Below are 15,067 nucleotides of genomic sequence, written 5' to 3'. Positions count from 1 at the left end.
CAAAACCTTTGGCTGCCAGTTTACAGAACCACATTATGGATCTGTGGAAGCGCATTTTCTGCAGTTAAGGCAAGATTTGTAACTTTATGTTCATGATATCGGAACTTCAATTTATGGTCCATTATTACAAAGTCTTTATTATTAAGGTGGGTGCTCAAAAGGAATGCTGTGTGCTTCACATGCACTACTTACAGTTGTTTTAGTATAAAAATGAATACACACGTTTGTAAAGTTTAACATAATGAGGCTACCTATAATGCACCCAGAATTCTCTCTGTAAAATGTACATGAAAAATGCAACTAAAAGAAAAAGTTTGCTAAACTGCTGTGCAATTTTAGGTACCATTTAATTGAAGCACAATTTAAATTTTATTCTGATCTGTACCGGCGTCTACAGGAAAGGCTTAGATGATGCCAATTGTGTTGGCTACATCCAGTGCATCATAGTCTGGATCTAGACGCACACATGCCTTCTTCTCACCGTCTGGCCTGATCAGTGTGTTGACCTTGGCAACATCAATATCATACAGCTTCTTTACAGCCGGTTTGATCTGGTGCTTGTTAGCCTTGACATTAACAATGAAGACCAGCGTGTTGTTATCTTCAATCTTCTTCATGGCAGACTCCGTGGTAAGCGTGAACTTAATAACTGCATAATGGTCAAGTTTGTTCCTACGAGGAGCACTCTTCCTGGGATACTTGGGTTGCCTCCGTAACCTCTAGGTCCGCGGCCTCCTGAAAGTGGGGGCTGTCCTAATTTTCTTCTTTTTGTGACTGTGTACCCCTTAAGAACAGCCTTTTTAGCTTTCAAAGCCTTGGACTTTGCTTCGGTTTTAACAGGGACAGCTTCCTTCTTGGCCTTCGGTGCCATGTTGGGGGGGGTGAAAGCACAATTTAGTAAAACATGTTTGATACATGCTTGTATTTTCCAAAAGTATTAATAATAGTACTTATTAATAATAGAAAATCAGAGAAAAGCCAGATTCGGCAAGATTATGGTTATCATAAAAAATAAACAAGCATTGGCAAAGTCAATATCCAGGCGTTGGTTGTCAGCTTTTTGTTTTGGCATTGCTTTTGTAAAATGTGGTGTGAGAGTCCCTCACCAATATAACAAAAATCCTGATTAAAAGCAAAGATATATTTTGGGTCTGAAACCATAATCCTAGAAGTTTTTGAACTGCAGTTTAGCCTTAACAAATAAGCATGCATGTGTATATTTGCTCATGTGACAATCTCCTAGTGATTGCAAGTTCACTATCCCTACAAACCCCTTTTCCCCACCTTCCAGAATGTTTTAATTCTGCCCTAGTAGGGAGTAAAGATTCAGCATTTCCTGGTTGATTTGAGAAGAGTTGGTGAAAATCCTTAAACATGCAAGTTAGTAAATGTGCACAGACTCAAGAGTATTCCAACCCCGGAAATACTGCTTCCCTCTACTTCCAGCCCTATTATGTAGCTCTGCGGAACAGTGGCAAAACCAGGCCATTGCTAGAATTTAAACCCTCTATAATGTTAGTCCTGGCATAATAAGAGATGCTATTATCAGAGCTCTCATATAATGAGAGCATTACAATAATTTGTCACCTCATTGAAGAATCCCATCCCAAAGACAAGTAGATATTTTATAAAATTCCACACCTCTGTCAACATCACTATAATTTAGAAAGTCTCAATCAGAAGATAATTTTTTTGTTTGGACCCAGAATTATTTTTCAAAGATTGTTCTGGGCTCATCGTGACACTTCCTAAAAATGTTGTTTTGTGGCTTTTAACCCAGATACCATATAAAGCCTCCTCTGTCATCAACTTATGAGTCATGAAAAATACATTCAAGTAGTATTGCTGCAGGTGCAATATCCACCCAGCAGGACTTCTAAGGTATCCACCAAACATCACAAGAATGTAAGAATAAATGGCACCAGTGACATTAGTGTAAGGACATTCTGAATTTACAAAGTAAATTATGTTGATGTTGCCCTTGAATCTAATATGCTACCTTTAATCCAGTGCTACCAAGAAAGGAATGCTTGGGAGGGCTCTTCTCACAGTGGTCAAAAGCAAAAAACAGCATAGTTGCTCCCAGAGATTCCAAATCGCCCAGCATCCAAACTGGATTTCTAATGGGCCTTAAAGATAAGCCTAATCTATATAGTGAGGCATAACAATAACCACTGATCCTCATCTATGAAATGTATTGCAACTGTATTAAGATCTTGGACCTCTAATTAAAGAACGCACGAAGTATTCAAACTGCCCCGAAGAGTTCACAACAATGTTTGGTAAAGAAGAAGAGAAAATTATATACAGAACCATAATATCCAAGCTTATAACAGGTAGAATGGATACACGTAAATATCTGGAATGTTTACATACTTCATGCACTTAAAAATCCATGTTTGTTCAGTTTTAAGGTTTATGTGAAAAAAAGCCATATTTAAGTACCGTTTGGAAAAGGTCTGAACAGTAGCGGAAACACGATAGTCAAAAAAGTAAGTCTACAAAGTCCTACCAGCTGCTATAGCACCAATTAATGGCTGGAGAAGAAGGACAAAGGGGTAGTTCCAAGCCCCAATAATCAGGACTACGCCCAGCGGCTCATAATGGATGTAGACGTCATCTGTCAAGGTCATCAGGTTCTTCTGCACAGGCTCTGGAGCTATCCACTTGGGGAGATTTTCAAGAGCGTTGTTCACCTCCTCAATAACCCCAAAAATCTCATACGTATAAGCAGTGTTTTCATTCTATCGAAACAAACACAAAATGAAAAATTTAATTTTATTCAGAGCTGCGAGAATCATCAAAATATTTCATATTTCCCCTTGACTTCACTTTCAATTTAACTTTGTATGAAGGCTATCATAAGGGGAAATTAAACTGCTAACTATAAAAGGATTCGCTGATCGAATTTATATGCTGGGCCGCTGCATTTCTACAAACAAGGAGGCTTGAATTGCCAACACCCCAACATGTACATGGCCAAACAAAACAAATCAGTGGCCCGCCCTCTTTTGTGGTTTTAGAATTCTTGCATTTTTTGGGGCTAAGCAGATTCTCAGCATTTTCAAGTTTAGGTCTCACACCTGACATACTGCACACAGCTGCATAAATGAACAAATGTCTGTATGTATCAAAGCAAATCAATAGCATAACAAAACTTGAGGGGTCCCCCCTGCAAGGTACATGGAGGGGCCAGCTCCGGATTTAATCAGGCGCGTTCCGGCCAAAGTACTGTGCTAAGGGGCCCCCCACGCACTCACCGGCCACCCGCATCGGGGGTGCTGTGGTGGCGTTTGTTACGCTACTGGAGCATACGCTATAGAAAAAAAATATTTTCAAATACAAATTACATATTAGAGCAAGAAAAGTGTGTCAAGATGCTTAAAAGAAGAGATCCAAGAATGTTCATATTTAGACAATATCATTGCAAATCCTTTTATTCCTTGAAAATATTCTGATCAGGTCACTGTTAGGGTTAATCTGAGTTACTCTTTTAGCACCGCTTCACAGTTTCTTCGTGTTCAGCTGCTTTAGGACTTGACAGAATAAACTACAAATTGCTTTGGCTGTGAAAACAGGGTGAAAGAGGATCCCTTATTCTGAAACTGGTCCCAAGATATATCTTTACATAACGGGCGAAACATAACTTTAGAGTTTGGGGATTCAATACTTAATGCAATGAAACAAGTGCAACCAGCCCTACAGAAATAAAGTCGGACAAAGCTAAGATGCCTTATCTTCTTGAATGCCATCAGGATCCAAAATAAGTCAACATGTAGCATAGTGGGTCACTCAGGGATAAAACAGACTTCAACCCAATATTGAAAGATAATCTAGCACAAAGGACATCACTGTAAAGCGAGTCCCTCTCTGCCAGTGGCAAGACAGGAAATGCCAATCACACAACAGGCCCAACTTTAGACTAACTGTCAGGATCACTAAGTTTGGAGACCTACCAGAGCTCGTCAAATAATCGCCCTTAGCTTACCAACATTTCTCTGAGAAGTCCATGGGTGAAGGTAATGAAATCCCATTCCTCAGTAAACAGGATTATGTTCCTGAAGACCTTTTTATCAGATGCCTCTGGAGGCATTGCATGCCAAAGAAGAATAGATCAGATAAGCATGGCAACAGACAACAAACAACAAATTATATTGGCATTACTTTGATAAACAACTAAGGGCCTGATTTAGATCTCAGCAGACGGGTTACTCTGTCACAATGGTGACGGATATTCCGTCCGTGGAAATATAAATCCCATTATACCTTACAGGATTTACATTTCGGCGGACGGGATATCCGTCGCGATGGAGTAACCCATCCGCCGAGATCTAAATCAGACCCTAAGCCTTCAAAGCCTTTTGAGATGTCATATGATTCAGTTTCTTTCTCATCCACGTTTCTGTGATAGATCTATTTCTTAATGCAGCAATGTACCTCATTTTCCCGAGATGGGCAAGTACCTCCACCATTCACTCAGAAAAACGGTGTTGTGAAACTGGTTTAATATACAAAATAAAATTTTGGCTTTGTAAAGACAATGAGTTTATTTATTGGTTTGAGTAGGGATGTGGAATTCCTATAGCCCAACGCCCAGGACATATTATTTGAGGTCCAGGGCAACAAGTTTTCATGCGTATTTTGTCCTTGGGACAAGTAGGACCATCCACCTGCAGCACAAACCCTTTGGCTGCCAGTTTCCAGTACCACATTATGGATCGGGGAAGGGCACAGTTAACTAATATTTTTATCCATATGTTACCGCTGTTCAAACTTGCATTTATGGTTCATTAATTGAAAGCATTTATTATTAGGGTGAGCGCACTAAGTAAATGTTGTAGGCTCGGACTGCACTATTGAAAGTGGTTCCAATATAAAAATGTGTACACACGTTTTTTCAAAGTTTAGCAATATGAGGCTATGTATAATACTCCCAGAATGTCCTCTGACTTGATGCAAATATTTAAAGTAGCTTGAAAGCAAGATTGATGATTCTTTGCTTTCAAAATAAAATGTTGATAAAAAAAAAGGAAAGCAGGAAAATAAACATTTTGCTAAACTACTGTATAATTTCAGGTACCATTTCTTTTCAGCATCATTTAGTAACATGTGTTGATGCATGATAATATTTCCCAAAAATATTCATTATGGAAAATCAGTGTAACCAGTTTCAATAAGAGTATGGGAAACAAAAATAAACAAGCAATGGCAAAGCCAGTAGGCCTGAAAATGGTGGTCAGCGTGTGTGAATTGTTTTGGCATGGTGTTTGTAAAACCTTATTGGTGTGGGAGCTGCCGGGCCCTCACCATTATAACAAACATTGGCAAAAATAAAAATTATTTTTGGTTTCAAAAAGCACATACTGACACAGTTGTTACTGGTACTGAACAAAACTACTTTGGGTGCGGATATGCTCCTTGTGAAAGAGCAGAATGCTGTCACTCGCAGTGAATCCACCCGATACAAAGAGAGACACTGAATTTTAATAAACGCAAAAGGTCATGGTCAACGCCAGACCAAATTAGGGGCCCAATTATTAAGGAAAGTATCAAAAGTGCACCCATGGGATATGCCCTTGCAATAAGTGCAGCTATATGGTTTTTGTGAATTCCCAAGAATTTATAGAAGTAGGACAAGAAATATACTCCTAGAAAATATTTGTGAACTGCAATTTAGCATGAGCAAATCTGGGTGTTTGCAAGTTCACTTTCCCTCCAACCACTTTTTTACCAACTCTGGAAGAAGGTTTACGTCTGCCATTGTCAGTATGGGAAAAGATTTGTTGTTGAAAACCCTTAAAACATGCAAGTTAGTAGGTTTGCACAGACACAAAAGGGCATTCTAACCCTGGAGCTATAGCTTACCACTTCCTTCAGCCCCAGTATGTAGATCTGCAGAAACGTGGCAACATAAGGGGAATGCAAGTATTCAAACACTACTATGGTATGAGCCCTGGCCTAATCAGAGCGGCTATATCAGAGCTCTTATATAATGAGATTGCTGCCATAATTTGTCGCCGCACTCAATGACACGAAAGGGACAAGTGGATTTTGTTACAAGACAAGTAGATTTATGAAGCAACCTGCCCCATGGACAAGTAGATATTCCAAACCGCTGTTTGAGGTTTCTATAAAACATGTACATGACCCAAGGGTGTCTAAGCGATCTCCATGAATATTAACTATACATAATCAGGTTCCGTATGTAATTAGGTACAGTCAGTCAGACAGATGAACTTCATTTCGGTTCAATGAACCATAAAAGTGCACACTATAAAATTTACAATCCATTAAAAACTTCCATCATAGTGACATTCCATACCAGTTTAGATATCACGATCTATAAATTGCATATTGTTTTTAATACAGGATAAGGCCACAAGACTGCGATCAATACCTAGTTGACAAACCTCAAATAAAAGTGACACAAAGGGCCAATAAAGGGTCCGCCAAGTCGCCCAGGTTCCTATTTTATTTCCGGCCCAGATTGGATTTGGGAGGTCATTAAGATAAATGAAATGAAGAAATAAAATACTGCACCTTAGTTAATTAAGAGACCTTAATGTAAGTAATCAGAAATCATTAAGTACTTAATACAAAGTAAATTAAAAGGTTAAAATTGGAGCTATTGAGGATTAAGCTAATAGTAGCTGGCCAGATCCACCTTTAATAATGCACTTTTCCTTGTTGTGCCCTGGGCTCCTGCCAATCAGGTGCCCAGGGCCTGTGTTCCTTCCCTAAAAACTGCCTAACAGCCAAAACCCAAATTGGCAAACCCTGGCCACATGTCAGCCCCTGGTAAATAGTACCCTATGTGCCCAGGGCCTTGTGACCAGGGAAGGCCTCTAAGGGCTGCAGCACTCATTGTGCCACCCTTAGAGGCCCTGTCCCCTAACACACACACACTGCTCTTGCAGGCTGAGTGTCTGGATACAAGACAAAACAGAGAGTCGACATGGCACACATCCCTGTGTGCCATGCCCACAACCTACACTGCCCTGGCATACATCAGCCACCCCTCTAGCTGGGTGCCCTATGCCAGTGGTGTGGGCACAGAGGCAGGAGCCCTGTGCACCTACAGTACCCAGGTCCATTCCTGGGTCCTGTTAGTGCAGTGCTGCCAGCTAAGAGTATATGGTGCTGGAAGTTTGTCAAACACGAACTCCACAGCACCATAATGGCAGCACTGAAGACTGAGAAGTTTGGTATCAAACTGCTCAGCACAATAAATCCACACTGATGCCAGTGTGTGATTTAATGTACAAAGCACCACAGAGGGCATCTTAGAGAGGCCCCCTGAAACCTAAACCAACAATCCACGTCTGTTCTGAGGCTGCCTAGGCTGCCGCACAGCAGACATGTTGCTGGACCCCTGGGTAGGAGAGCCCCTGCTCTCCTGGGTCTGCAACAATGCACATCCTGGGCGAGTTGCTAAATCTCCTCCCCCAGGATGGGCAGGGGGAAGCTTCAAAGGCATGCCGCCTCTGTGAGCTTCCCCAGGCCACTGCAACCCCCCGCTCTGGCGGGAAGCTTGGCCGGAAACCCCAAATAAGGACAGGGGATGTGCCAGCCTGCCAACCCCACCCCTCAGGTGGGGGAGGCGAGGTGAAGCACATCACCGGGCTCTCGCCATCTTGAAGATGGGAAGCCCTGCCCAATCAGGACTAGCTCCTGCCCTCCTCCCACAGGAGAGAGGCAGGATAGGGGGGTGTACCCACCCCAGGACAGGGACCCATTGGCCCCTGCCCTTCACCTACCTGTAACGCCCCTCTAGTATTTAGGGGCACCCTGAACCTTCCTTCTCCAGATTCCAGACTACAAAGAAGAGCAAGAAGAAAGAAGACCTGCCCTGCAGCTGCTAAAAAGAGGAAGACACCAACTGCTTTGGTCTGTCGACCCTCAAACCTGCTCCTGCTCCTGCTCCAACCCGGCATCTCTTGTGGCCAGCAACCTCACAAACCCCAGAGGACCTGGCTACATTTTGGCTCTAAGCCCCTGGGACTCCCATGAGTAGAGGCTCTACTCAAAACCTACCTCTAATCCCTGGCAGCAGCCCGGAACCGCGAACCCAGCACACTCTGCACCAGCCAAGCCTGGCCAGTGCGGAGTGAACAAAGACCACGAGAACGACCCCACGGCGACTGTGACCCCGAGTCCGGCACCCAAGGACCTCCCTCGACACTCCTGAAGAAGCCTGCAGCCTCAGAACAAGGTGCCCCCCCACCGCGATCAACAGAGGGTAAGATTTCCCAACACCAAAAGGCACCCCTGCACGCGGCGCCCCGCGGCCCCCTGTGCCCAATCCCGGGGTACCTACCTATCCTCCAACTACCCAACTTACCTCTCGAAGTGGTGGTGGCACCTGAAGATTCCTCGTCCCCGAGCTTGCAGTCTTTTTCTAAACCGGAGATTTCCCATTGAAATCAATTGAGCGCCGGAAGGCTCAAAAGCAGTCTTTACCCAGCCGCCCGAGTGGCCCTGGCAGTGAAAACTCTACACCTACCTACTTCCCCCACTTGCCCTGAGTAAGTGACCAGGAGCCCAGCTCCCACAGCTGCGTGGCTTGCCAGTCAGCAGCCACCAACCGAGGCCCCCCTATCCCTCATAGGATAACATTGGGCCTAACTCTCTCTGCACCAGCCGTCCTAGAGTCGCTGAGGGTGAACCAACTGTACCTACCTGACCCTGGGGGACCCCTGAGTCTATGCCCAGAACCTCAACTCTGCCAGTCGAGTACTTACCCTTAAACCGATAACTCTATTTTCCTCATAGGGTAACATTGACTGGCTTTTTCCTGAAATTTCTTTTAAGTGTGGACTTTTCAAATCTTAAAATATTCACCAAAAATCAGCCGAGTAACGAAAACGAAATTACTCACCTGCTCTTAGGTGAGCTCCCAGTGCTGGATCTTGGTGCCCAGCACTGACTCTGAAAAATACTTACAACTGTACTTACCCTTAACCCAATTTTCTTCCATAGGAAACCATTGTGCAATTTCTTCTAAGTGTCGATTTCTGCAATCTTTAAATATTCTTCAAAAATCGTATAATATCTGAAAACGTAATTACTTACCTGTTTTGGATAAAGGTCCCAGTACTGAGTCTAGGCACCCAGTACTGGATTACAAAAGTGACGAGAACATACTGTACCTGCAACTTGAATTTTCTTCCATAGGGAATCATTGACTGTTTTCTTTGAAATATTTTCTAAGTGTCAACTTTTAAAATAGCTAAATATTGTTTAAAAATCATTACGGTAATTAAGTCGACTTTCATCACTTGATTCTGAGTACTGACCCAGGACTGAATCTAGGATCCAGTCCTGGAATTCCAAAAGTAATCCTAAAAGTAATCTGTGACAAATAACATGAAACTTCCATTGAACTCAATGCATTATTGTGTTTAAAATAGTCTATTACATCTTGCAAAAGTATTTATATAAAGCATCTCATTCTGAGAAAGTATATTTTAATTCCAATTGTTGGTTCTAAAAAAAAAAACAAGCATATATTTTTTATATATAACCATTGGCCTAGAGTTCAGTTATTGAGTGTGTGAGACCATTTGCTGACTGAGTGTGTACAACAAATGCTTTACACTGTCCTCTGATACTGCCTTACTGCTCGACCAAGCTACCACTTTAGAGAGTAAGGTTATATCTAACTTTAGCCTTTGTCAAATCCTTGGGGACTGTGGACTCTGTACACCCTGTACCTATTTGGGAACAGTATATACAGAGCCACTTTCTCACAAGCAGTCAATGAGTGTAGATAGCTAAAACCCTCGCTATATATGCACGGTCGGAACTTTCTCAATAATGGAAGCCGAATTCTGACTCTCGCTGACTATAAGTGCACAAAATAGTACAAAGTGCAATGTGCTTTCCTTAAATTGCCACAGGGGCATGGTGTGAGCTTATCCAACCATCCTCCTACCAAAAAGTTCATAGTGCCTGCCTGAAACCTAGTGAGATCAAATCTGGTAGAAATCCTTTGACAACAAGCAGGTAAAATAAACTGTAGGATGCAGGCGTCCAATCATATTTGTTTTGCCAATTCACAAGGCTGATGCCACACATGGCCAAAAAGCTGCTGCCGGTCATATCTAGTCCATCTACAGCCGTTGGTGACAATAGCATGACAATTCCAGCAAGTGTCCAGCAAAGCGATTTCCCATATGCTGAATGTTTCAGGCAGTCTCCTCGGCATACATTATATGTGTGGTGAGGTTGTATCTTTTATACTTGCTTTAAGAAAGGATAAAACTGAAATACCTATGAAGTCCATCCAATACACACTGTTTAGAAGCTGATAATTCTGGTGAAGTAATATTTATTTTTCATCGATTTTTTAGGTTTTTTTTTTTTTTGTTTTTTTTTTAAGATCTGGAGGTTTTCATCTCCTTGTCTACCGCCAAGAGATAGCACCACTATATCCCCCTTTCTTTTGTGAATGGGGCTAATCGGATTACATTTTTCGTCATTCACTGCATCTCTTGAATCAGCTGGTCCTAATAGGGGAGATCTGGATTATTACTGTAGACCGGTTTAGCACTGCGCTAGAATTTGAAAGCATGTCCATTCTACACAATATTCAATACTCAATTCTCTATGGTTATCTTGCTTCGGCAGAAAAAGTGTTCTGATGTTTTTCACAAACCTGGGTGCTCGAAAGCAGATAGGGAGCAATGAAGTCATTAAACTGCATAAAGTGGAGGGTTTTCAGCTACTTCAAAGTGAGGCCTTTCTCCTCTTTCTTTTATCTAGGAGACTCTAGGAGTACTTGTGGTAGAATAACTTCTACATGTGACACTCTTGTTGCAAGAAGGAGTTCTGACGCTGACTGTTAGAAATCAACAGATAAGATTCCCAATAATCAGATCATAGTTTTTCTCATTCTGCACGAGGCCCATTGATTAGAGTTTCAACTTCCTTTTCTAGTCTTGTGATTCCACAGCCAACATAAGATTGTAAACACGATTTGCATGAAATGTTAGCAAAAGGGAATGTATCTGAGCACTAATTTATAATACCTTGACCTCACTCATGTTGATCCTTTTGTAGATTGATCATACAGCATGGACTACAGCAGTGGGTATTAACCTTTTGAATTCTCTAGTGGCCCCCCACTTTGCTCCCCCTCCCCACTTAATCTCTACTGAAAGCTAGGGACTGCCACCTAAGTAAATCTTATGATTTGAACTTCGAAACAATACACAATTTCTAGGAAGCATACATGAAACAGAGACACATGTTAGGGAATATTTTATTTTATTCAGAACCAAAAAAAGGAATCCAAGTTTTAAATGAGAAGGTTAGAGCTTTTCAAAATGTAGTTTTATTAATAAAGATGAAACAATATGCTAGACTTTTTACCTCCTAGAGCAAGCTCTCGTTTTGTTGGTGCACAACAGTGCTGCTTTAATAGAGGCCACTTGCACGTTTTGGTGGGGAACATGCAGGCGAACGCATGCTTTGACAACCGTCTACCCTAAGGAACAAATATAAAGGGGAATGGCAATAAGGATTTGCCACTTCACATTTCGCGTTACCATTCTCATACACACTAAAAATTCAATCACGGGGAAAGAGACACCAGATATGATGTTTTCTCAAGGAAATGTCAGTAGGTAACTGGTAGCAGCAGTTCGTAGCATCCCCCCCCCCCCCCCCCCAAGTTAAAAGTAGCACAACTGAGGGAGGATACCAAATACCCAACATAGTCTAGCTCTCAATAGGCTGCCAAGAAACTCGTACAACAAAACATACTGGGCTTGCCAGAAGTAGAGCATATGTTACATGGACACCGCTTCAAGGGCTTTTTTCCCAGCCCCCACCATGCACCACTCTTTTTCAATCTCAAGGAAATCACTCAGCTGTCAGTCGGTAATTGAACAGATCTTAGCTGCAGTCTCATAAGTACTTGACACACCAGACGGGTTGGTCTGCCCAAAAAAAGGGCCCAAGTGGGGTGCAATGAATTTATTTTGTCTCTCTAGGCATTTGCAGAGTAGAAATTTAACTGCAAAACTGTCAATTAGGAAGATATAACAAATAATAAATGTTTCCGTTTGTGGAGTAAATGTGGGGATACTCAGCTTTGCAGCAGTTCCTTCAAAGTGTCTCTAAAATCAGTAAAATCTTCTACTCAAGAGGTCCTGGAAAAAAGTGGTACGGATAAAGTTGGAAATAAAATACTGCACTCGTACTGCAATATTTTAGAGAATTAGACACTCAATGTCCTTTATGGAGAATGCACTAACCTTGGCTATGGTCGGACATCTCCAAGGTGCCCTACTCCATGGAGACGAGTTTCACTTGACTTTCCTCATGGAAGGAATGATGTCTGGGCTTTACTGCAGGTGATTCAAGCGATGATATACAGCAGCCAGAACCTATTGACCCTTTCTTAGTATCCTCACTTTTAAGCATAGCCTCAAAGTATAAACTCTTTATGTAGAGTGCCTCTAACACAAGACTCGCTGATTTTTATGCTTTAATGAATAAGTCCTTTATGTCATGGAAGCTCTTAACTTTAAGTGATCTCTCAATCCACTGATCTGCATTTTGACATGGAGACCCTCAGCTTCAAAAAATGGAGAAAACTGTGACAATCCAATTTGCACTCTGATTGACAGAATGGTGCCCTTGAAAAAAAGGTTCTGACATAGTGCCAGGGTGAAAGGGAGAAGAAAACAAATATTTGTGAGGGTGGCACCCTGTATACTACCACAGAATATGATTTTGAAGGGTAAACTCACCACAAGAGAATTAGAGGAAGTAAAAAAAAACTTAAAAAATGACAATTTAGAGCTTAACTTCAAGTCTAATGATGATGGAAAGGAAAAACCTGAACTAAACAGATAGAGACAGACACTGCACTTCACGCCTCATTGTCTGTAATAAAATCTTAGATTGCCTAAGAAAAATCCCTATTTACAAGTATTTTTTCTTCGCTTACAATTCCTTGGCAAATCGGAACCTCCCATTTATGACCTGAGCCTATTCCTACCAAAAAGAGGTCAAAGCGTTTTACAGACAGAGGAAGACATGCCAGGGAAGATGCAACCAATTAGGCAGTTGTGGAAAATCTAATCAGACTACATCTCTCCCAGCCCTAATCACACTATCTCAGAATGAAATCGGCTAAAGAGTGGTCATTAAGGGACGCACCGCAGAAGTAAGCTGCTGAAATTATGTGGGTTTAATAAACTTGTCAAATGAAAATGAAGTCAGATTATACATGGCTATCATAATAAAGGCTGAGTGACACTGTGTCCTCTAGCATTCTATGCATTGAATTCAAGGTAAATTGGACAGAGCACTGAAGATTCATAATGACAAGGGTAAAAGGCGAGTTCCAGTGCATGCTTCAACAAAAGTGTAGGTCCAATAGAATGGATTTGAAAGGAATGTTTCTATTTATTAAGAAGGACAAAAACATATGTCGGCATCTCTAGCAATTATGACTAATTCCTTATATGATGTCCAGAGATTCAGAGCATTAAGGCATTGGTTTACCTGAGTAAAAGAAATTTGCTAGATGATTACAAGAGGTCAGCGGTCCCAGGTGGCCCAACTAAACTGGCAACTACTCCACAATTAAAGAGGGAGCAGGTAGAGGAGCTAAACTGAGTAAAATTCAAGACCAGTGTAGGAATAGAAACACTTACTTCCAGCAATTCTATCCATCAAGGTCGGATGTACAACAGAACAACGCATGCCTTTACCACAGATCATTTACCATGCATGGCTTTTACAACGCAAAGTTTTTACCACGCATGCCTTACAACGCAAGTATATATATATTTCACTAAAAAAAAACATAGGTTTCAGGGACGTTCTAGTTAGTTGGACATTTGACACATATAAAACCAGAGAAATTCGCACGATATAGTTAGTTGAGCTAACTATAACTCGCGTGCCCGCAATGCACTGGTGATGACGTCACATATTACATCACTCATGACATGGTCAGTGACATCACTGATGGCATCACTGATGACATCTCAAATGACATCACTGATGACATCATCCAGTGAATGTGTGTTTCTATAAAGTTTAAATATTTTTCATATATATCCATGCCAAGGTATATTGAAGAATGAGTAGATTTACAAGTGCCTGAATGGATTATTTAGTAGGTGCGTGACTGACTGTATAAGTGAGTGATTGAACGTGTCTTACTGAATGCATGGGTTGGTGACTAAACTGTGTGAAAGTCTGTATTAGTCTCTCGGTTGGTGTGTAAGCGCCTGCATGGGTTGGGGACTAGCTACATGAGCGTCTATATAGGTTATTGATTTGTTGTCCGAGTATCTGTATGGGTGCCTGAGTGTCTGTGTGGGTGGGGGGTGCAACTCTGTGCATAGGTGTCTGAGTGGGTGATTCACTGGTTGTATGGATTCAAAAGTGCATCTGGGAAATGGCTGCGCTCCCTGTGGTAACAAGTATGTCCGACAGAATACGCCTCTACGCGAAGCTACATCAATACTGTGAACAACTTTTCGGCTACCTGCCTCGATCTTTTATTAGGGCCAGCTACAACATGGCATTTGTTTACACATATGCAATCTGCGTGCAACCATCTTTTTATTGCAAAACTTGTCCATTCGACTGGCGAATGGTTCTATGTCCTGCCAACATCCCAACAATCGCTCTTGATATCCAGCAGGTAATGGAGTATCTTGAAAACCATGAACTTGATTGTTCGGGCAGTGGAACAATGGCGGATGCAACGCAAAAAGGTATCCTGGCGGAATGGGATTTCTGCACATCTGAGAAAGATCTCCTGCAACCCGTGACTTTTGACAACATCGCAGATTGCCTGCCAATTCAAATTGCCGCTCCAACATTCGAGGAACACTACTGTCCCTTCGAGGATATGAATTGGATCGCTTCGCTTTTCTCACATGATGGCAACAATCGCCTCTTGGAACATTACGCATCTCAAGCCGCTGGAGAACTTCCCGACTGCAATCTCCAAGACTTGTAAGAAATTCACGTTATTCTTGGATTGATTTTTTTCCAACTTTAACTTTTTCATATAAACATTTTTTAATACACTTCA

The 15,067-nt window shown here is 41.8% G+C and overlaps 1 protein-coding gene and 1 pseudogene across 2 annotated transcripts in view; both read right to left on the bottom strand.

The window, feature by feature from the left end:
* Positions 1–15,067, bottom strand: part of ALDH3A2 (aldehyde dehydrogenase 3 family member A2) — a 424,152-nt gene that overhangs the window by 286,597 nt on the left and 122,488 nt on the right. For both annotated transcript variants that reach the window (XM_085649336.1, XM_085649335.1), the window contains exon 3: positions 2,513–2,744. In XM_085649336.1, coding sequence (XP_085505462.1) covers positions 2,513–2,744 — 232 coding nt within the window. The remainder of the gene's footprint in view (positions 1–2,512; positions 2,745–15,067) is intronic.
* Positions 405–872, bottom strand: LOC146858419 (large ribosomal subunit protein uL23 pseudogene; annotated as a pseudogene).

The sequence above is a fragment of the Triturus cristatus genome, chromosome 3_2 (assembly GCF_964204655.1).
Source record: "Triturus cristatus chromosome 3_2, aTriCri1.1, whole genome shotgun sequence".
Taxonomy (NCBI): domain Eukaryota; kingdom Metazoa; phylum Chordata; class Amphibia; order Caudata; family Salamandridae; genus Triturus; species Triturus cristatus.
Note: the sequence above shows the minus strand (reverse complement) of the source record. Positions and strands in the feature narration are given on the sequence as shown.